This window comes from Mya arenaria, chromosome 6 (assembly GCF_026914265.1).
Source record: "Mya arenaria isolate MELC-2E11 chromosome 6, ASM2691426v1".
In the NCBI taxonomy this organism is placed as follows: domain Eukaryota; kingdom Metazoa; phylum Mollusca; class Bivalvia; order Myida; family Myidae; genus Mya; species Mya arenaria.
Window position 1 is genome coordinate 8,163,484 of NC_069127.1, and position 16,727 is coordinate 8,180,210.

General features: G+C 34.4%; 1 protein-coding gene across 3 annotated transcripts in view; it reads right to left on the bottom strand.

The window, feature by feature from the left end:
- Window positions 1-2,131: 2,131 nt before the first annotated feature.
- LOC128237189 (cGMP-inhibited 3',5'-cyclic phosphodiesterase 3A-like) overlaps window positions 2,132-16,727 on the bottom strand; it is a 133,066-nt gene continuing 118,470 nt past the window's right edge. For all 3 annotated transcript variants that reach the window (XM_052952496.1, XM_052952495.1, XM_052952497.1), the window contains 4 exons: window positions 12,818-12,979; window positions 10,584-10,842; window positions 8,799-8,950; window positions 2,132-8,425 (listed from right to left, as the gene is read on the bottom strand). In XM_052952496.1, the coding sequence (XP_052808456.1) occupies window positions 8,156-8,425; window positions 8,799-8,950; window positions 10,584-10,842; window positions 12,818-12,979 (843 nt within the window). In that variant the 3' untranslated portion in view covers window positions 2,132-8,155. The remainder of the gene's footprint in view (window positions 8,426-8,798; window positions 8,951-10,583; window positions 10,843-12,817; window positions 12,980-16,727) is intronic.

The window sequence follows — 16,727 nt, forward strand, 5'->3', positions numbered from 1 at the left end:
ATAAATTAATTCCATTCCATAATATCACGAAAAGACTAACATCACAATGTTAGAAACAACTGTATCAGTGCACCATCCAATAAAATCAATAAACTGCCTAAAGCTCTAAAAATCAAAGATCAGAACACATTCACCACCATCAATTAATATTGGTATTTATTGCTTCTTCCATCTAGGAAAACATCACATTCCTTCAAATGTTAAGAATCAAATTTGTCTTTATATAAGGCTTATTCACTATCCACACAGAAGATAAGATTGAAACTTAGAATAATCTACATGAAGTTTACAATAATCTACATGATGTTCAATGGAAAAGTCTGATTATTAAATTTATCATTAAGTAAAAATGAAATTTCTTCTAAAGAATAAAGTGTATAATAATTATTTGAACCTGAAAAAAGAACAATAATTACCTTAGAAGTGACTATGTTGAAGACTTAATAAAATTTAAAATCTTTTCCCTTGTATTTGCCAAAAAAAGTTTTGTAATTTTTCCTTTAGGTTGCCATGGCAACAGGAGTTCTGCATGAAATTAATTTCTTTGAACAATTTTGAAAAAGCAACAACCAAGGATCACTCCTATTTTCATTAAAATTGTCCAAGCAGTTTAGGAGAAGATGATGATTATAACAAATTGTTGACACTTTTCCTTTAGGTTGCCATTTCAACCAGAGTTCTGCATGGAATTCATTTCTTTGAACAATTTTGAAAAAACAACAACCAAGGATTATTCAGTTTCATCAAAATTGTCCAAGCGGTTTAGGAGAAGAAGATGATTATAACCAATTGTTGACGACGGACGACAGACGCCAGACGCCGGACATAGACCGATTACAATAGCTCACCTTGAGCACTTTGTGCCAAGGTGAGCTAAAAAGTCAAATTAAAAAGTAAACAAGTGTAACGTGCCGGCTGTATGTTCAATCGGTGTCGTAGAGCCTATATGGATCGCTCTTATATAAATTTTCCTCAGGCTACTTTGCCTTATGATTAAAACAAATGATTCGAAAAATGATTGGTGAGTTAAAACATAATCAACCAAATAATCAGGGTTCAAAGATTATGCATTGGTTTATATAAATTTCAGTCACTTTAATGATGAATGGCTTTCTCTTACGGGAGCTTGTTTATTGGCGATGCAAAATACCTTAACCTTTGTCAGCGCGCATATCGCAATGCTCTGTGGCCAACGCAGTTGTCAGGTATGAGGCTTATTAGAGTTTCTAGCCACCAGCTCCGTTCACCAGACTAGATCGCAATGCTCTATGTATCTGGCTACTTGAACTGGAACGCTAGATAACCCTGTAGATGTCAAGTTCCTGGTGCCTTTTTATCCCACAGATCGCAATGCTCTGTGTTCAATAATAAACAGCCAGAAAGTCAAGACTCTAATTATTTGCCTTCAAAAGACTATTTCCGGTTTACTGTTTGATGTTACCTCGACGGCGGTCAAACACAGAATGAATCTTTTAGCTAAGCGACGCGCTTATATACTCACCGGGCGGACGAGTTCATTATTAAGATGGGTAAAACGGGTATATTCCACTTTGCGAAAACATAAAGGGAGACAGCTTTATTTTTACTTATACTCTTTATGAAAACAACTCCCGGTTAATTAATAATGTTTAACATGATTTCTTTAATTATTATTGTCGCTAATAAAATAGTTGTATGGAATAAATAAGTCTAAAATGTAAAACTAACCTTTGAAATACACCGCCAGACATTTAACTTTGTAAGCGCAAATGGCTAATTTATAACAAAGGGCGGTAATCGTGCAACTATGCGGTTACGCTACACAAGAAAGGCTGCTATGTGACGAAACAAATTTCCCAATGATAAACAGAAGAACATCTGTCTTTGTTGTGAGATTCAGTAGTAACTGGTTTTTTTTTTTTTTAATTTATAGGAACAGTTACCTTGGCCTTGACCCCAAGGGCCCCAAATTGAATCCAATGGAAGTCCTCCATTAACTGCTCCTACATACGAAGTTTGGTCATTTGGTGAAACTTTAACCAGACACTGACGCGGACGCTGGGGCGAGTAGTAAAGCCTCCTTATTCTTCGAATTTTTCTACTAAATAAATGTTATTATGATACTTACAAGAGGCCACAAACAAGAGAGGTAAAACATTCATAATAATTTATTTCAACAGCTGTCCCCGATAAAGAGACTCAGTACTAATACAAAATAAGAAATAGTCTTAAGAATCTAATTAACAGAATATATACCACAATACAGTAAACATAATCACCAATACCACCATGTACCAACCATTGTCATTAACCAACCATTTTCATTTACCAACCATCTTTAACCAACCATTGTCATTACCCATACCATCATTAACCAACCATTATCATTACCCATACCATCATTAACCAACCATTGTCATTTACCAACCATCTTTAACCATCCATCATCATTACCCATACCACCATTAACCAACCATTGTCATTACCAATACCATCATTAACCAATCATTGTCATTTACCAACCATCTTTAACCAACCATCATCATTACTCATACCTACATTAACCAACCATTGTCATTACCCATACCATCTTTAAGCAACCATTGTCATTACCCATACCATCATTAACCAACCAATATCATCACCCATACCATCATCATTAACCAACCAATATCATTACCATACCATCATCATTAACCAACCAATATCATTACCATACCATCATCATTAACCAACCAATATCATTACCATACCATCATCATTAACCAACCAATATCATCACCCATACCAACATCATTAACCAACCAATATCATTACCATACCATCATCATTAACCAACCAATATCATCACCCATACCATCATCATTAACCAACCAATATCATCACCCATACCATCATCATTAACCAACCAATATCATCACCCATACCATCATCATTAACCAACCAATATCATTACCATACCATCATCATTAACCAACCAATATCATCACCCATACCATCATCATTAACCAACCAATATCAATGCTAAATCAATGGAAGTTGGAACTGGCATTTTAGATTTCATAAATTTTTCCCTATTTTTCAAAACAAACATAAAAAACCCATTACATATTTTTTTGAGGTAATTGCAATAAAGACATACATTTTGAAAAGTCATTAAGAAACATTGATGAGTTAATGTGTTATTAAAGTTATCCAACAAGCTGATAACAATAAGGTAGAACACACTGTATTGATAAACAATATGTTGTTAACAAAAGACTGTCACTCCTTGGCAAGTAGCAGAAACAGACAATAGTTGACACATGATAGCAGGTGGAGACTGACCAGTGGCCAGCTAATGGAGAAATACCACAGACTGAACAGATCCACAACGTCCAACAACACCTTATGACCACTACAGTCTCCCTTACTGTAAAATTATGTAATTATTCACACAAAAATCCCAAACTATTCTTATCATACTTTTTTGATTGAATAATAAGTCATTGAAAATTGAAAGTCAGTTGCTGAATAACATCGTCCATAATATTGAACTATAACATGAATACAAGCTGATTACCATCATACACTGAATTTATACATGTTACCATGCTTAAATGTATAAAACATTACTCTTTTTTTTAAATCTACCATTAAAATTTCTCTGGAAATAATCTTCCTTGATTATGCTAAACAAGAGCACAGCAAGCGGTTGTAACTGCTCATCTGTTATTTTAGTAGAAAAGGGGAATAATTCAATGATTATTAATGCAAGAGTTATCTATTCCTATTGTCTCTGGAAGCATGTGTTCTACATTACATTAGAATCATTATTAATGGTTGCAGCATAGACACAGAAACAGACAGCAAGGGTAGCACAATAATTCAAGTTTTCTCTTTGAAAAAAATAAACAACACAAGCTAAAAATCAATAAGTTATGTAAGAGTAAAGAATGGAAGAAAATTATACAAGGGGTAGACAACTAGGAGTGTACAAATTCAACCTGAACGGGAGGCTGCAGCTTCAAGCAGGCTAGACAAAATAACATGATGTAATATCAGTCATGTTCATACCAAAACAAATGTGTATTCAAACATCCTTGTAACATGATGTAATATCAGTCATGTTCATAGCAAAACAAATGTGTATTCAAACATCCTTGTAACATGATGTAATATCAGTCATGTTCATAGCAAAACAAATGTGTATTCAAACATCCTTGTAACATGATTTCACTACATTATGAAATATAAAATATTGTATCACTGTTTACAATGATCCGTAGTTAAAATATGGCTAACTACATACATGTATACATGTAGGTCGAGGGGCTCAAACGGAACTACATACATGTAAACATGTAGGTCGAGAGGCTCAAACAGAACTACATACATGTACACATGTAGGTCGAGGGGTTTCGTTCACATGGAGGTCGAGGTTTCAAATGGAACAGTTTTAAGTGGCCCAGAAATGAGCACTAGGAACAGTTTGTTTTCTCCCTTCTAACAAAATGGAAAGCATGCATTCTTGATGTACATCTAAGACATTGAACTACCTGTATCTTACACTGTAAATGTGATTGGAAAATAACTAATGAAACATAATATCAAACAACCTACCCATTAAAGTAAAACAATACAGCCTTCTGTACTGGGCAGATGCCTAATTCCGGATCAATTTTGAAGTATTCTTAAAATATTGTCATAATTACTGAATATAAGTGCATAAAATTTTAATAGAAAAATGTTTGGTCCTATATCAACCAAAATGGAAAAAGAATAAAAGAAAAAAACAATTAATTATAATATAATATTCAGTACAAATAAGGGCAAAAACGACGTCCAAAAACCTGCATTCAGTGCCTAAATATTCGGATTTTTTCAAAGAACAAAGTAAACATTATCATGTCAATATAAAAATATTTAAATGCTACTTAAATGAACATCATGTATTAAATGTTTAACCTGAATATAAATTTTATACATCTCTGAAGTATTTGTATGTGTATTTACGGCGTATCCGAACTACTAATTTGTCCGAATTTGCAAAATGTTGAAAGTACGAATCTGCTTCATTTTTGCTTCGTTTTCATATCAAATGCTGCACAACACAAAACAATGATATCATCAATTTATTTACTTTATATGTAATTGGCATTGTATTTAGTGATTGACAATAAGTCATAAACATCGTATAGTAGGTCTAGTGTTTAAAGATAACCCTGTCGGAACCTTAATATAAAAGCTCGTGCTGTGTGACGTCATCCCCCACGTGACTAAATATTGACATTTAGGAAAGCGAAAGTTTAGAGGTATTTATTTTGGGGTTATACTCGAATAGCTGCGTTGTTTCTGTTGCTATGGAGGTCAGTTGCGTAGACTGTGATCATTCTATATTGATCACGGTCGCCGAAACGCTTTTCAAACGATTTCCGAATATTTAGGCAAATCCGGAATTAGGCAACTGCCCAGTAATATAATTTGACACATCATAAAAGTGAAGTATTTTTAGCACATTTGGTATATTTTAATAGGCCAGAGCAGTTTACTTCTAGAAAATTAATTCGACAATGGTATAAATATCATCTATGAAAAAAATAGCAGTATTTGATGAAAAAAGTAGCAGTATTTGAAAATTCACTTTAGACAAAAATAGTTATCAAAATATACACATACATCAATGAATTAATGCAGAATATAAACACATAGATTACCCTTCTTGTTTGGAGTTATAGAAGCTGTGATCAGATCTTAATGTGTAGAGCTAGAGAAATATAATGTTCATTTGGCTTATTGAATTCAAATGTAGTTTTGTGCCAACAGCTATGGGAGACAACTCGTACAGGCCAATTTAGACATGCCTTAATGAATTACCTCCCTTTCGCACCGTCCAGGTACAAAGAAACATGTTGAATACAATAATTGCACGCGGCAACAAAAAATAAAGAACTTAAATTATGGCAACACTTTAACAAACACACTGAATAATAAAGTTTGAAATATAAAAGTAAAAACCTCTAGCGAGTTAAAATCTCCAGGGGTCGTATTTCCCAAGCATTTCTTTCTATATGCTTCTTGAATCCTAACCATGTATATGATCTGAAATCAAAGTACCTTGCACACGAAAAAACAAACCCTTTTCTGTATTACTCTAACTATAACATAACTTATCGATAATAATTACAATTAAGAATGAAATAAACAACTATTACAATCATACCTGTATATTTACATTTATAGAAAATAACCATGGGGATTAACATGTATCTGCCCTAATCAAAAGGTAGTTGTATATTTTGTAATATGTTTAAAAACAATAAAATGCCATTTACATTTGTCAATTCTTAAAAGTAAAAATATCTCATTTCATATACTATGCCAAGTATTTATTTTATTTATCATAATACATTTTCCGTGAAAGTCGAGTCATTTCACAATAAAAACTACCAATAAAAACTGATGAGTACTAAAAAAAATAGAGAAAAAAATCTAAAAATATGGTGCTTAAAAATCAATTCTAAGAATAATTTTCAAAAAAGTCTGAATACATATTATTGCTTAAAATATAAGTGAGGTGTTCAACTGTATATATATATATATCTACAATCAGCGACGGAAGAATCGTTGATATTTTGTATTATATATAATAATACGACGGCAGCAGTTTTTTTTTAAACGTTACTTTGAACCTGCTTTATCATCAATCTTATGACATCGCGTCATTATAATGGTTTATCATCAATCTTATGACATCATGTAATTATCATCAATCTTATGACATTGTGTCATTATAATGCATTTTCTACGTTCATTTTTACAAAGATGATAAACACTCAATTCCTGTTCAATAAAATCATTACGAATACTCGTCAAAAAAACCCTGAATATATTGCCTTATTGATTTGAAATGTAAAACAATGATTTTGATTTACAATACTCGTGTTAACAGAAAATGAAAACATCTTTTCTCAACCTTGTTACCATTTGTTGTGGGATCGGTGATAAAACAGGCCCAACAACTCAATGATTATGGGATGGTGACAAATAAAATGTCTAAAGGTAAGAGAAAACTCATGTATACAGTAACCAAAAAGGGCACCACGTTTCAATATCATTTGTAATGTAGCCAATCATCTATTCGGTAGACTTTCTCATGGCTCGGAAAAGTCGGACATGAACAATTTGAAATTTTGTGTATAATGTATAAAAAAACATTGTAACATTAAAAGGTTTTCTTTGAAAGTTCAATTAAATAATCTATTGTTCATAAATTTTTGAAAATGGGGGCTGGCCGAAAATGCTTCATTTTGTAAAAGGGCAATAGCTATACAATGAAAAATAGAATTATCCAAAGCTTTAAATTCTATTAAATACAGTCAATCTGTCAATTGCTGTTTGGTTTTGGTTCAAACACTCGTAGAACAACTTGCTTTGCACAGATTTTGAAATAATATTATTTGCCAACCTGAAATCTTTGAGTGAGTGCCTCTGGAATGCAACGTTACTTAGTAACGATACAGTAACAATCGTATTGTCAAGGAATTTTGTTAAAATGTTATTTTTTTCAAAAGTAATGCCCCGTTTTTGAAATGCAACATGTTACATATTATTAGATTATAACAGCGCCAGAGAGGGAAAGAGAGAGAGAGAGATAGGTTATACATGTATCGGGGATCCAGGCTTTGTAAGCGCCCTTAACCTGAGAGTTATTCCCCAATTGTTCATGACTTGACATAGTTATCAACATAACAGATTTGAGCACAAAAGATGCGAAAAATAAAACAACATAACATAAATGTAGAATGGAATAGCCCGTTTTGCGAGCATATTAACATACTTGGTATTCTATATTTGCAAGCGTTTACAAATGATGTAAAGAAATAAAAATCCTGAACAGATTTAAATAAATGACTATAAAAAGAAGGTCTGTACATGCTGAGTATATAAGTCGTTAGAGAAAATTTCTGATTGCAGTAGAGCTAAACTACTTCTACCATTATAAATAACAATAATCAGTAAGAAATAAAAATATTATCACAATCACTTATGTCAATATCAGTTTTTGAACAGTGCACTCACAGGCGAGCACACATGTAAATATATAATACAAATGAAGAATAAATAAACTATCTAATGCTATGGAAGGACAAAAAAATAACAGTCCCACGGCTGTCGTAGTTGTTTTTATACAAGTTCAAGTTTCATCTCTCACACTGCTGTCTTTATTTTCCTCCACAATGGAGAGCTTTCGGTTGTCATCATTTGAAGTCACTTCCTGTATAGCAGACGACACTTGTATGGTTGGCATTTCCTGTTTAGCATTCTCCAGCTCTGTTGCTATGGAAACCTCCCTGGAGTCATCTTGGGTATCAGGCAGGCGGTACGTTGGGGATGTGGTGGAGTTAGGGGATTCAGATTCCTCACTTATCGGCTCCATTTCAGGCTTCTCAAGGCTAATCGACTCCTGTACATCAAACAATAAGGTATGAGATTTATTGCTCTCTACAAGTAGGTACAATTTTTAACCTTTAAAATTTCACCCCACAAGCCTCATAATCTAATTAAAACAAGATTCAATGATGTTCTTGTAAATTCTAACTTTTTGAAAGAAAAAAGCACCATAACATAAGAAATTTAATTAAAATGATAACAAAGCTCTAACTCTGGAAATACATGTAACAAGGGAGAATGCCTCCAAACCATTTCCCCATTGCCTGTTAATTGTTGTCAAGTTTCTTGGCAAGGACCTTTAGACCTCCCCACTCCCCCTCTCACCTATCCCCATGGCAAGATTACACATCCCACCTCCTACACACTCATCATATAACCCAACTCACTTGTTGAATGTTATCCAGTTTCTCAGCAAGGGCTTTCTGTTGTTCCTCCTCTCGTATTCTCTCCACCCAGAAGGAGTGGTTCTCCTTCATGTTGCGTGTCAATATGCAGTTTATCTTTCTCGACTTCTTCACCACAGTCCCCACCGGAACTCCTGCACACAGGAACAAGATGGTAAAATTAAGGAACATTATGGATTAGTCAGGAACAAGACCCCAGAGTCAGGAACAAGATGGAAGAGTCAGGAACAAGACAAAAGAGTTGGGAACCAGATGGAAGAGTCTGAAACAAGACCGAAGTGTTGGAAACAAGCCTGAAGAGTCAGGAACAAGATGAAAGAGTCTAGAACAATACGGAAGTGTTTGGAACAAGATGGAAGTGTCAGGAACAATACAGAAGAGTCAGGAACAAGATGGACTAGTCAGAACAATACAGAAGAACCAGTAACAAGACAGAAGAGTCAGGAACAATATGGAATAGTCAGGAACAATATGGAATAGTCAGGAACAATAGGTAAGAGTCAGTAACAAGACAGAAGAGTCAGGAACAAGACCGAAGAGTCAGGAACAATACAGAAGAGTCAGTAACAAGACAGAAGAATCAGGAACAAGACAGAAGAGTCAGAGCAATACAGCAGAGTCAGGAACAACATGGAAAAGTTAATAACACGACAGAAGAGTCAGGAACAAGACGGAAGAGTCAGTAACAATACAGAAGAGTCAGGAACAACATGGAAAAGTTAGTAACACGACAGAAGAGTCAGGAACAATACAGAAGAGTCAGGAACAACATGGAAAAGTTAGTAACACGACAGAAGAGTCAGGAACAATACAGAAGAGTCAGGAACAATACAAAAGAGTCAGTAACAAGACAGAAGAGTCAGGAACAACATGGAAAAGTTAGTAACACGACAGAAGAGTCAGGAACAAGACCGAAGAGTCACGAACAATATGAAAGAGTCAGGAACAATACGGAAGAGACAGGAACAAGACAAAAGATAAAAAGACGGAAGAGTTATTAACAAGATGGAAGTGTTAGTAACAAGACAGAAAAGACAGGAACAAGATGGAAGTGTCAGGAAAAAGTTGGAAGTGTTGGGAAAAAGATGGTAGAGTACAAAAGCAGGCAGTGGACTAAGAAAGCTGATGGAGCCACAACAAACCAGACAGTAAAGTAAGAAATCAAACTAGAAGAGTAACTGCAATGCTTTCAGGTTCTTGGATATTTTTTTCATATTTTACCAAAGTTGGAGAAGTTCCTGAGTCAGAAATAAACTGTTCTTTCCCATGATTTATTATACTATACCATTTTGACTATATTAAACTAGCATAGCTCACCATTTAGACGAAAATAAAATAAATTCTACATTGTCTTCAAGCTTTGTTTATGGCTAAACATCTATATTTACTTGAAAATATATACTGTCAACTATTTAAGTACTGGGACCAATTTCCTTACAGAATCGAAATTAAAAAGTTTTAAATCTGTATGAACAGTACAAAAGGTTACAAGATTTATCTAATTTCCTAAACTTTGTGTACATCTTAAATACTGGCCAGTTTATAAAAAATCATATAAAACATAACAAACACTAAGATTGTCTCAAATTTTTATTGGAACATGTCCTGTACCTTGTCTTAATTTTGACAATCCTTTTCTCAAAATTGTTTGGTTTCGGCCAATTTCGAGTAATTAAAACTTCACAGGGCCAGTTTTTCATCATTGGTAAACACTGGTAAATGAATATTTTGCTACGCTTACATTTTTTAACAACAGCTTGAACATACCAGACTCTGTATCTGTCTCTGTTTCATCCTCTCTATCTTTGAGACACGGGTCCCCCTTGTCGTTGTCAGAGAGCTCGGGCTCATCATCATCTTCGGGGGAGTCGACCCATGTGCCAGGGAGTAGCCCGGCGGTGACAAGGGTGTTACAAAGTGGCGCCACTAGATGGTTGATGAATGTCTCCTGTAGCTTGGAGAGTTGTGGGATCCGCCGGTCCATGTATGGGGAGATCGGTAGGCCCAGCCTCGCCTCCTCGTCACCCTGAAAATACAGAAATACGAGAATCCTAACAAAAGAAAAATACTAGCCACATCTAGCTATGGTATGGCATTGTGCATGATGGGCAGCAACACATCTTAATGGATTTGAGTCGCTAGTTTTTATACCCATCATCTGCAAACTTTTGATGGCAAATAATTATGTATAATGGATTATGGGATAGCTTTGCCAGTGAGTTTACTTCAAAATGGCATTGTTACCTTGGAAATATAGGAAAAATAAAGGACAACTTGGTCATATCAGTTGATGTCACAGTGTCTTATATAGGTTAAGTTTGAAAGAATCAAGTTTTAAAATCATTATTTTTTTCTGATCCAATTCAAAATGAAGGCATTATCCTTCCACCAGTGGAGGAGATATGGAAGCAAGGCTCAAACACCGTAATAAATAATTGTGACCATGACCTTCAGCAAAAAAAAAATCAAAATAGTACTTTTCACTTAAAATGTTTACAGAACATTACATATTTAACTGAATTTGATCATATTGTGCATAGTGAATATTTACAAAATAATATCATTAGTTAAAGAACCTTCAAGGGAATACAGCGGAGCCTGCATTAGTCCGCTGCATTAGTTTGGCGAATGGCAAGTTTGTATCTTTATTACCCTAACCTTTGTATGTAAAGAAGATAATTATGTAATATCATTTCACGGAATATGGCCATTATGTAATATCATTTCACTGAATATGGCCATTATGTAATATCATTTCATGGAATATGGCCATTATGTAATATCATTCCAAGAAATTTGTCCATTAGGTTATATCCTTCTAGGGAATTTTGCCATTACGTAATATCATTCCAAGGAATTTGGCCATTACGTAATATCGTTCCATGGAATTTGGCCATTACGTTATACCATTCCAAGAAATTTGGCCATTACGTAATATCATTCCATGGAATTTGGCCATTATGTAATATCATTCCATGGAATTTGGCCATTATGTAATATCATTCCATGGAATTTGGCCATTATGTAATATCATTCCATGGAATTTGGCCATTATGTAATATCATTTCAAGGTATATGCTTTTAGGTAGTAAATTTCCAAGATATTGCCTTTACGCTATATAGTTCCAAGGAATATGCCATTATGTAATATAGTTCCAAGGTATATGCCATTAAGTAATAGCGTTTCAAGGAATATGCCATTACGTAATATAGTTCCAAGGAATATGCCATTACTTAATATCAGTTCAAGGGTAAATATATAAATGTCAATGCTGCACTTTTATTAAGGAGAAACTCCTTTTTTATCAATTGATTACAATTTTATGATTGTCATGCAAGAAATCATGACTATTAGCTGGCAGGGATTATTTACATTCTAGAGGGAGGCACATTTGACTTGCACGCACACAGAGACATTAAGTATTTATTTCCTTGAAGACATAATAATGTGAAGAAGTAACTTGATCAGTGAAAGCATAATAGTTCTATGAGCGCCATTATTGAATACCACATAGACCTTCTTTGCTATCACCCTTCCAAATGTAATGTACATGGAATGATGAGGTCTCTATGATAGGCTTTCTATGTAGTGTTTCATGTAGAAAACAATTGGTTTGTTGTATAAATATGGGAAAGCTATGTGTCTACAGGAAAGCTACATGATCACAGGAATGCTGCGTCACTTCAGGAATGCTTCATGGCTAGGAGTCAGAAAATCTGTTATTTCTTTTTATAGATATTAAATGATAATTGATTAAGCCAGATGATAAAAGTGGAATATTCCTTGTGTTCCCAAGGTTTGCAACCTTAGATGTGGTAACACAAATTTCATCCCCTTTACAAACTGTAAAACATGTCAATGAGTTTTGATCGCCAACTTATACATCTTCAAAGCAGACCATGTTAAAGCCAGGTACCTTGGCAAAGCAACTCATGGACAAATTTCCGATGCTTCCCCCCCTTCAGAAAAATCTCAACACAACCAGTTCTGCCCTACTCACCTGTTCATAAAATTCTTCCGAGATACGATCTGTCCACGAAGTGTGTAGGTCGCGTGTCTTGGCTGGTCCATTGATGTCCGCCAGTTTAATGACCATCTGAGCGACCAGCAGCCGGTCAGTTTCTGATGTCCAGTCTATGCCCACTGCATGGTCATCATTCACCTGCAATGGTCAGTCATCAAAATTAGACTTTTGAACTAATTAGCTTGAATATTCACATTTTTACTTGAATTATGAAAGTGTAATAATCCCAACTTCACAGGATTAAATTTTTTATCAGTGCATGGCTCGCTGATAAAAACTACACTACCAACCATGCACTTTTTGCAAGATTGCGTCACCATGGTAAATTGCAGGGATATATTTCATGGTAGCCAACGTAGTGTATCATAATTTTCAGGGTTCAAACTACGTTTTGAGTTTGAACCAAGTCAATTGTAAATAAGGGGTTGAGTGAGTAAGAGTTCAATAAAACAATGAAAATTGATAGCAGCTACCTTAATTAAGAATAATTAACAATTCACAACATGGCCTTAAGCATTGACTTGACCTGGTTAGATGGGTGGGCAAATTATAGAAATGAACAAAGTTTGGGAAAAGCTTATATGGCAAAGTATAGTGAAAAATAAAAAAATAATGTCCAGGGTCAGGAAAAATCGGGGGCAACTCGCAAAACTGCCCAAAAAACGCATGGTTAATAGTGTTTTTTGGCCTCTGGCTTTTTATGGTCAACAAATGATCAGTACACTAGGACACATTGTACTCAAGGTGTAAAAACAGGAAGTGACATCAAAATTAATATGCAGCAGATAAAAACCTATTCCCATACACCAATCAAAGTTTGTGAAGTTTCAAAATAAATGAGACCTACATTCAAGCAATACCGTCAATATGGTATCTTTAATCAAGCAATATTTGGTATCTTTAATTAAGCAATACAATGATAGAAATATTGATATAACTATGAATGAAACAAAGGCATTGTACATTGTATGACTGACTTCATGCTGATGTAGGGCTGAATCACCCTCTCCAATACACTCTCATACCTAATCTCATGGTATCTTTCCTTGAAACTTCCTACCGTTTGCAAATGAACTAAGCATTTCAAGTCTTTGATGCATTTAATGATTGCGGCTTTAATTCAGCCCAAATCGAACAAGTGAATTTTGAAATCATTTGCAACATCTACAGGGCTCTCGCGAGGGGGCGACTTCGGCGAAGTGGTCGCCTAAAATTCCCAGACTTCGCCCATTTGTATCATCAAAGCGACATTGACTTCGCTGAAATTATAACACATTGTAATACTGTCAATCAGCGAGTATTTGGCCACTGTCCCATTAGTCAAGACATCACAATAAGCCATTCATAAAATTTGGTAATCTCCTAATCCGATAATTGGGCGGTGTCATCCTATTACCAAAACATCGTCGGTAGGCGGAGCTATTGAAAGTTAACCAATCAGAATGTACATTGAGAAGACCGTGATCAAATGATATACGTTAGTTAAAATGAGATAGAAAAGGTGACATAATTATAAACAAAATCGTGTGAAGCATTAATGAAGTTAAAAAGTAATTGATATATGTATTGAACAAACAATGCCAGACATTTTAAACAATGTTGCTTTTGAAGCAGACGGTCATAGCCATCTCGGGCCATCGGCAAGGTGGCGCTAAGAAAATCAATAACATGACGTATCACCAAATATTTGATTGGTTTTGAAGAAATGTTCATGATAAAAAATAGATTTGTAAACACAAAAAAATATTATTTTTTTTGCTTTATGTAGAGTTTTAATACTTACAGTATTTTTCTCCTGTTTACGATGTCAAAAAAAAAATCGGCGAGATCGCCATTTTGTCAGAACATTTTTCCGAGTTAATCCTCAACCTCCCATTATGTATTGGTAAAGTTTTCATAAAGGACAGTGATTTAAATGCCATTTGGTTCTTAAATGTCAGCATATTTAAAATTATTTAGCCAGAGACAAGTAAATAACAGCATAGCTGAATGTGACATTCGTACCTTATCCCGAACGTACCAAAATAAGATTTGTCCCCCTACTTTATTGACAGTTAATTTATTAGTCATTTTGATTGTTTCAAATCCTTAGCTGTCTTGGTTTTTGTTTCATTTTAGATACTATTTGGAGATAAACTATGTGACATTGACAAATACACTTTTGCTGAGCCAAAAATGATACATTATTTTATGAACATTTTATATAGTTATAGCAATCAATTTGAATGTGAATATAAACTGAGGTGTGTGGTATGGCATAGTTTTTGTATCTGGTGTTACGAAAAGTATCACTTCTCCCTAAAGTCTCCCCACTTCTCCCTAAATTGACTGAAAGGAGAAGTCACTTCTCCCAAAATTTTCAGCCTAGTGAGAGCCCTGATCTATATCAGCCTGTTGATCAAAATATCCAGATGGCAGTCATCAGCAATTTGGCATATTCTTTGACGTATCATCATGAACTAACAACTAAAGAGGCAGGCTCATTATAACTTGCAAAGCATTCATTCATGTACAGTATGAATTGGTTAAACTTAAACTGACCAATTTAATCGTACCTTAAAATTCTGATCTTAAAGGCATGGTTACAAACCTATCTCTTTGAATTGCCGAAAATAATACTATTTAAAATCAATTTTGTTTGCAAACAGTAGTATGTTACCCAAGTACTCGTGGCACTACTCGTAATATCAATGTTACTTCATAATAATGGTTTTGCTATCACTCCTTCAGAACACATAATTTAATTTGACATACTGTGACATTCATGAACTACCGGTATACATTATTTTCTCTAACAAAGAACTTTTTAGGTGAATAAAATTTTTCATTAAGTTGATTTTTTTTCCTTTAAAAAACATTATGTCATTGCGTCATTGACTGCGGTAAACACTAAAAATAATCTGATTTCTGTCTTTGCTATAAATTTTTGTCAATACCATTACATAATTACGAAGAACAGTGATTAAAAACAGTTGAAGTACACTGACTGCAGACACAAAGGCAGTCCTCCTGAAGCTTATAACCAATTCAAGCAGATTCAGTCTTGAAAAATTCAAAGAATTGTCAAGGAAAGGAGAAAGACATTATCTAAGAAGTTCTACAAATTCTGTCCTTTCATAATTATAGTGAAACAAGTGGAAACCACAGTGAAAGTTTCAGGCATCACTTGAATATATCCCAGACAACAATAACTAGAGCTGACACAGGAGAGACAAATAGCCTCAAACGGCAGGCTCCTCCAAACAAGAATGGCAAACTATTTCTTTGAAAAGAGGCTATAACTTCCAAGGTTATTGTACACTGCTTTATTTCCAATAATCATGCTTGACCAAAGTATGTAGTATACTTAAAATCCATTGAGAAATTAGGAAGTTATGCTGCCGACAAGAAAAAGTAACAAAGGGCAATTACTCTGTGATTAGCTGAAAGAGAGTTATGGTTTTTCTTGTACACTACATTTCTTTACCATTGTATGAAGTTTAGGGCAAAAAAAAAAAATAGGTTCGTTTCCTGTCTCCTTCCCAAAAAAAAGAGGGTAGGTAGGTAGGCATTTTTTTTTTTTTTTTTTTTTGGGGGGGGGGGGGGGGGGGGGGAAGAGATCTAGAATAGAAGGCGGCTGACTTTTATTCAAAAACAACCATATTAACTGCGTATGAGACAATTTTAAAAGGTACTAAAGCATAAAATGTAAATACAAGTCCATTCATTTATTAAGAACTGTATAATGTGTATTAATTATAATGTATAGATATACATTTTCTAGAATATAAATGCATGTATTGTTGAACATGTTTGTCTGTATGACAGATGTCGAAAAAGAGTGCCTCAGATTTGTCAATTTTTCATATTTACCAATTTCACATTTGTGCTATAATGCTATTCTTAT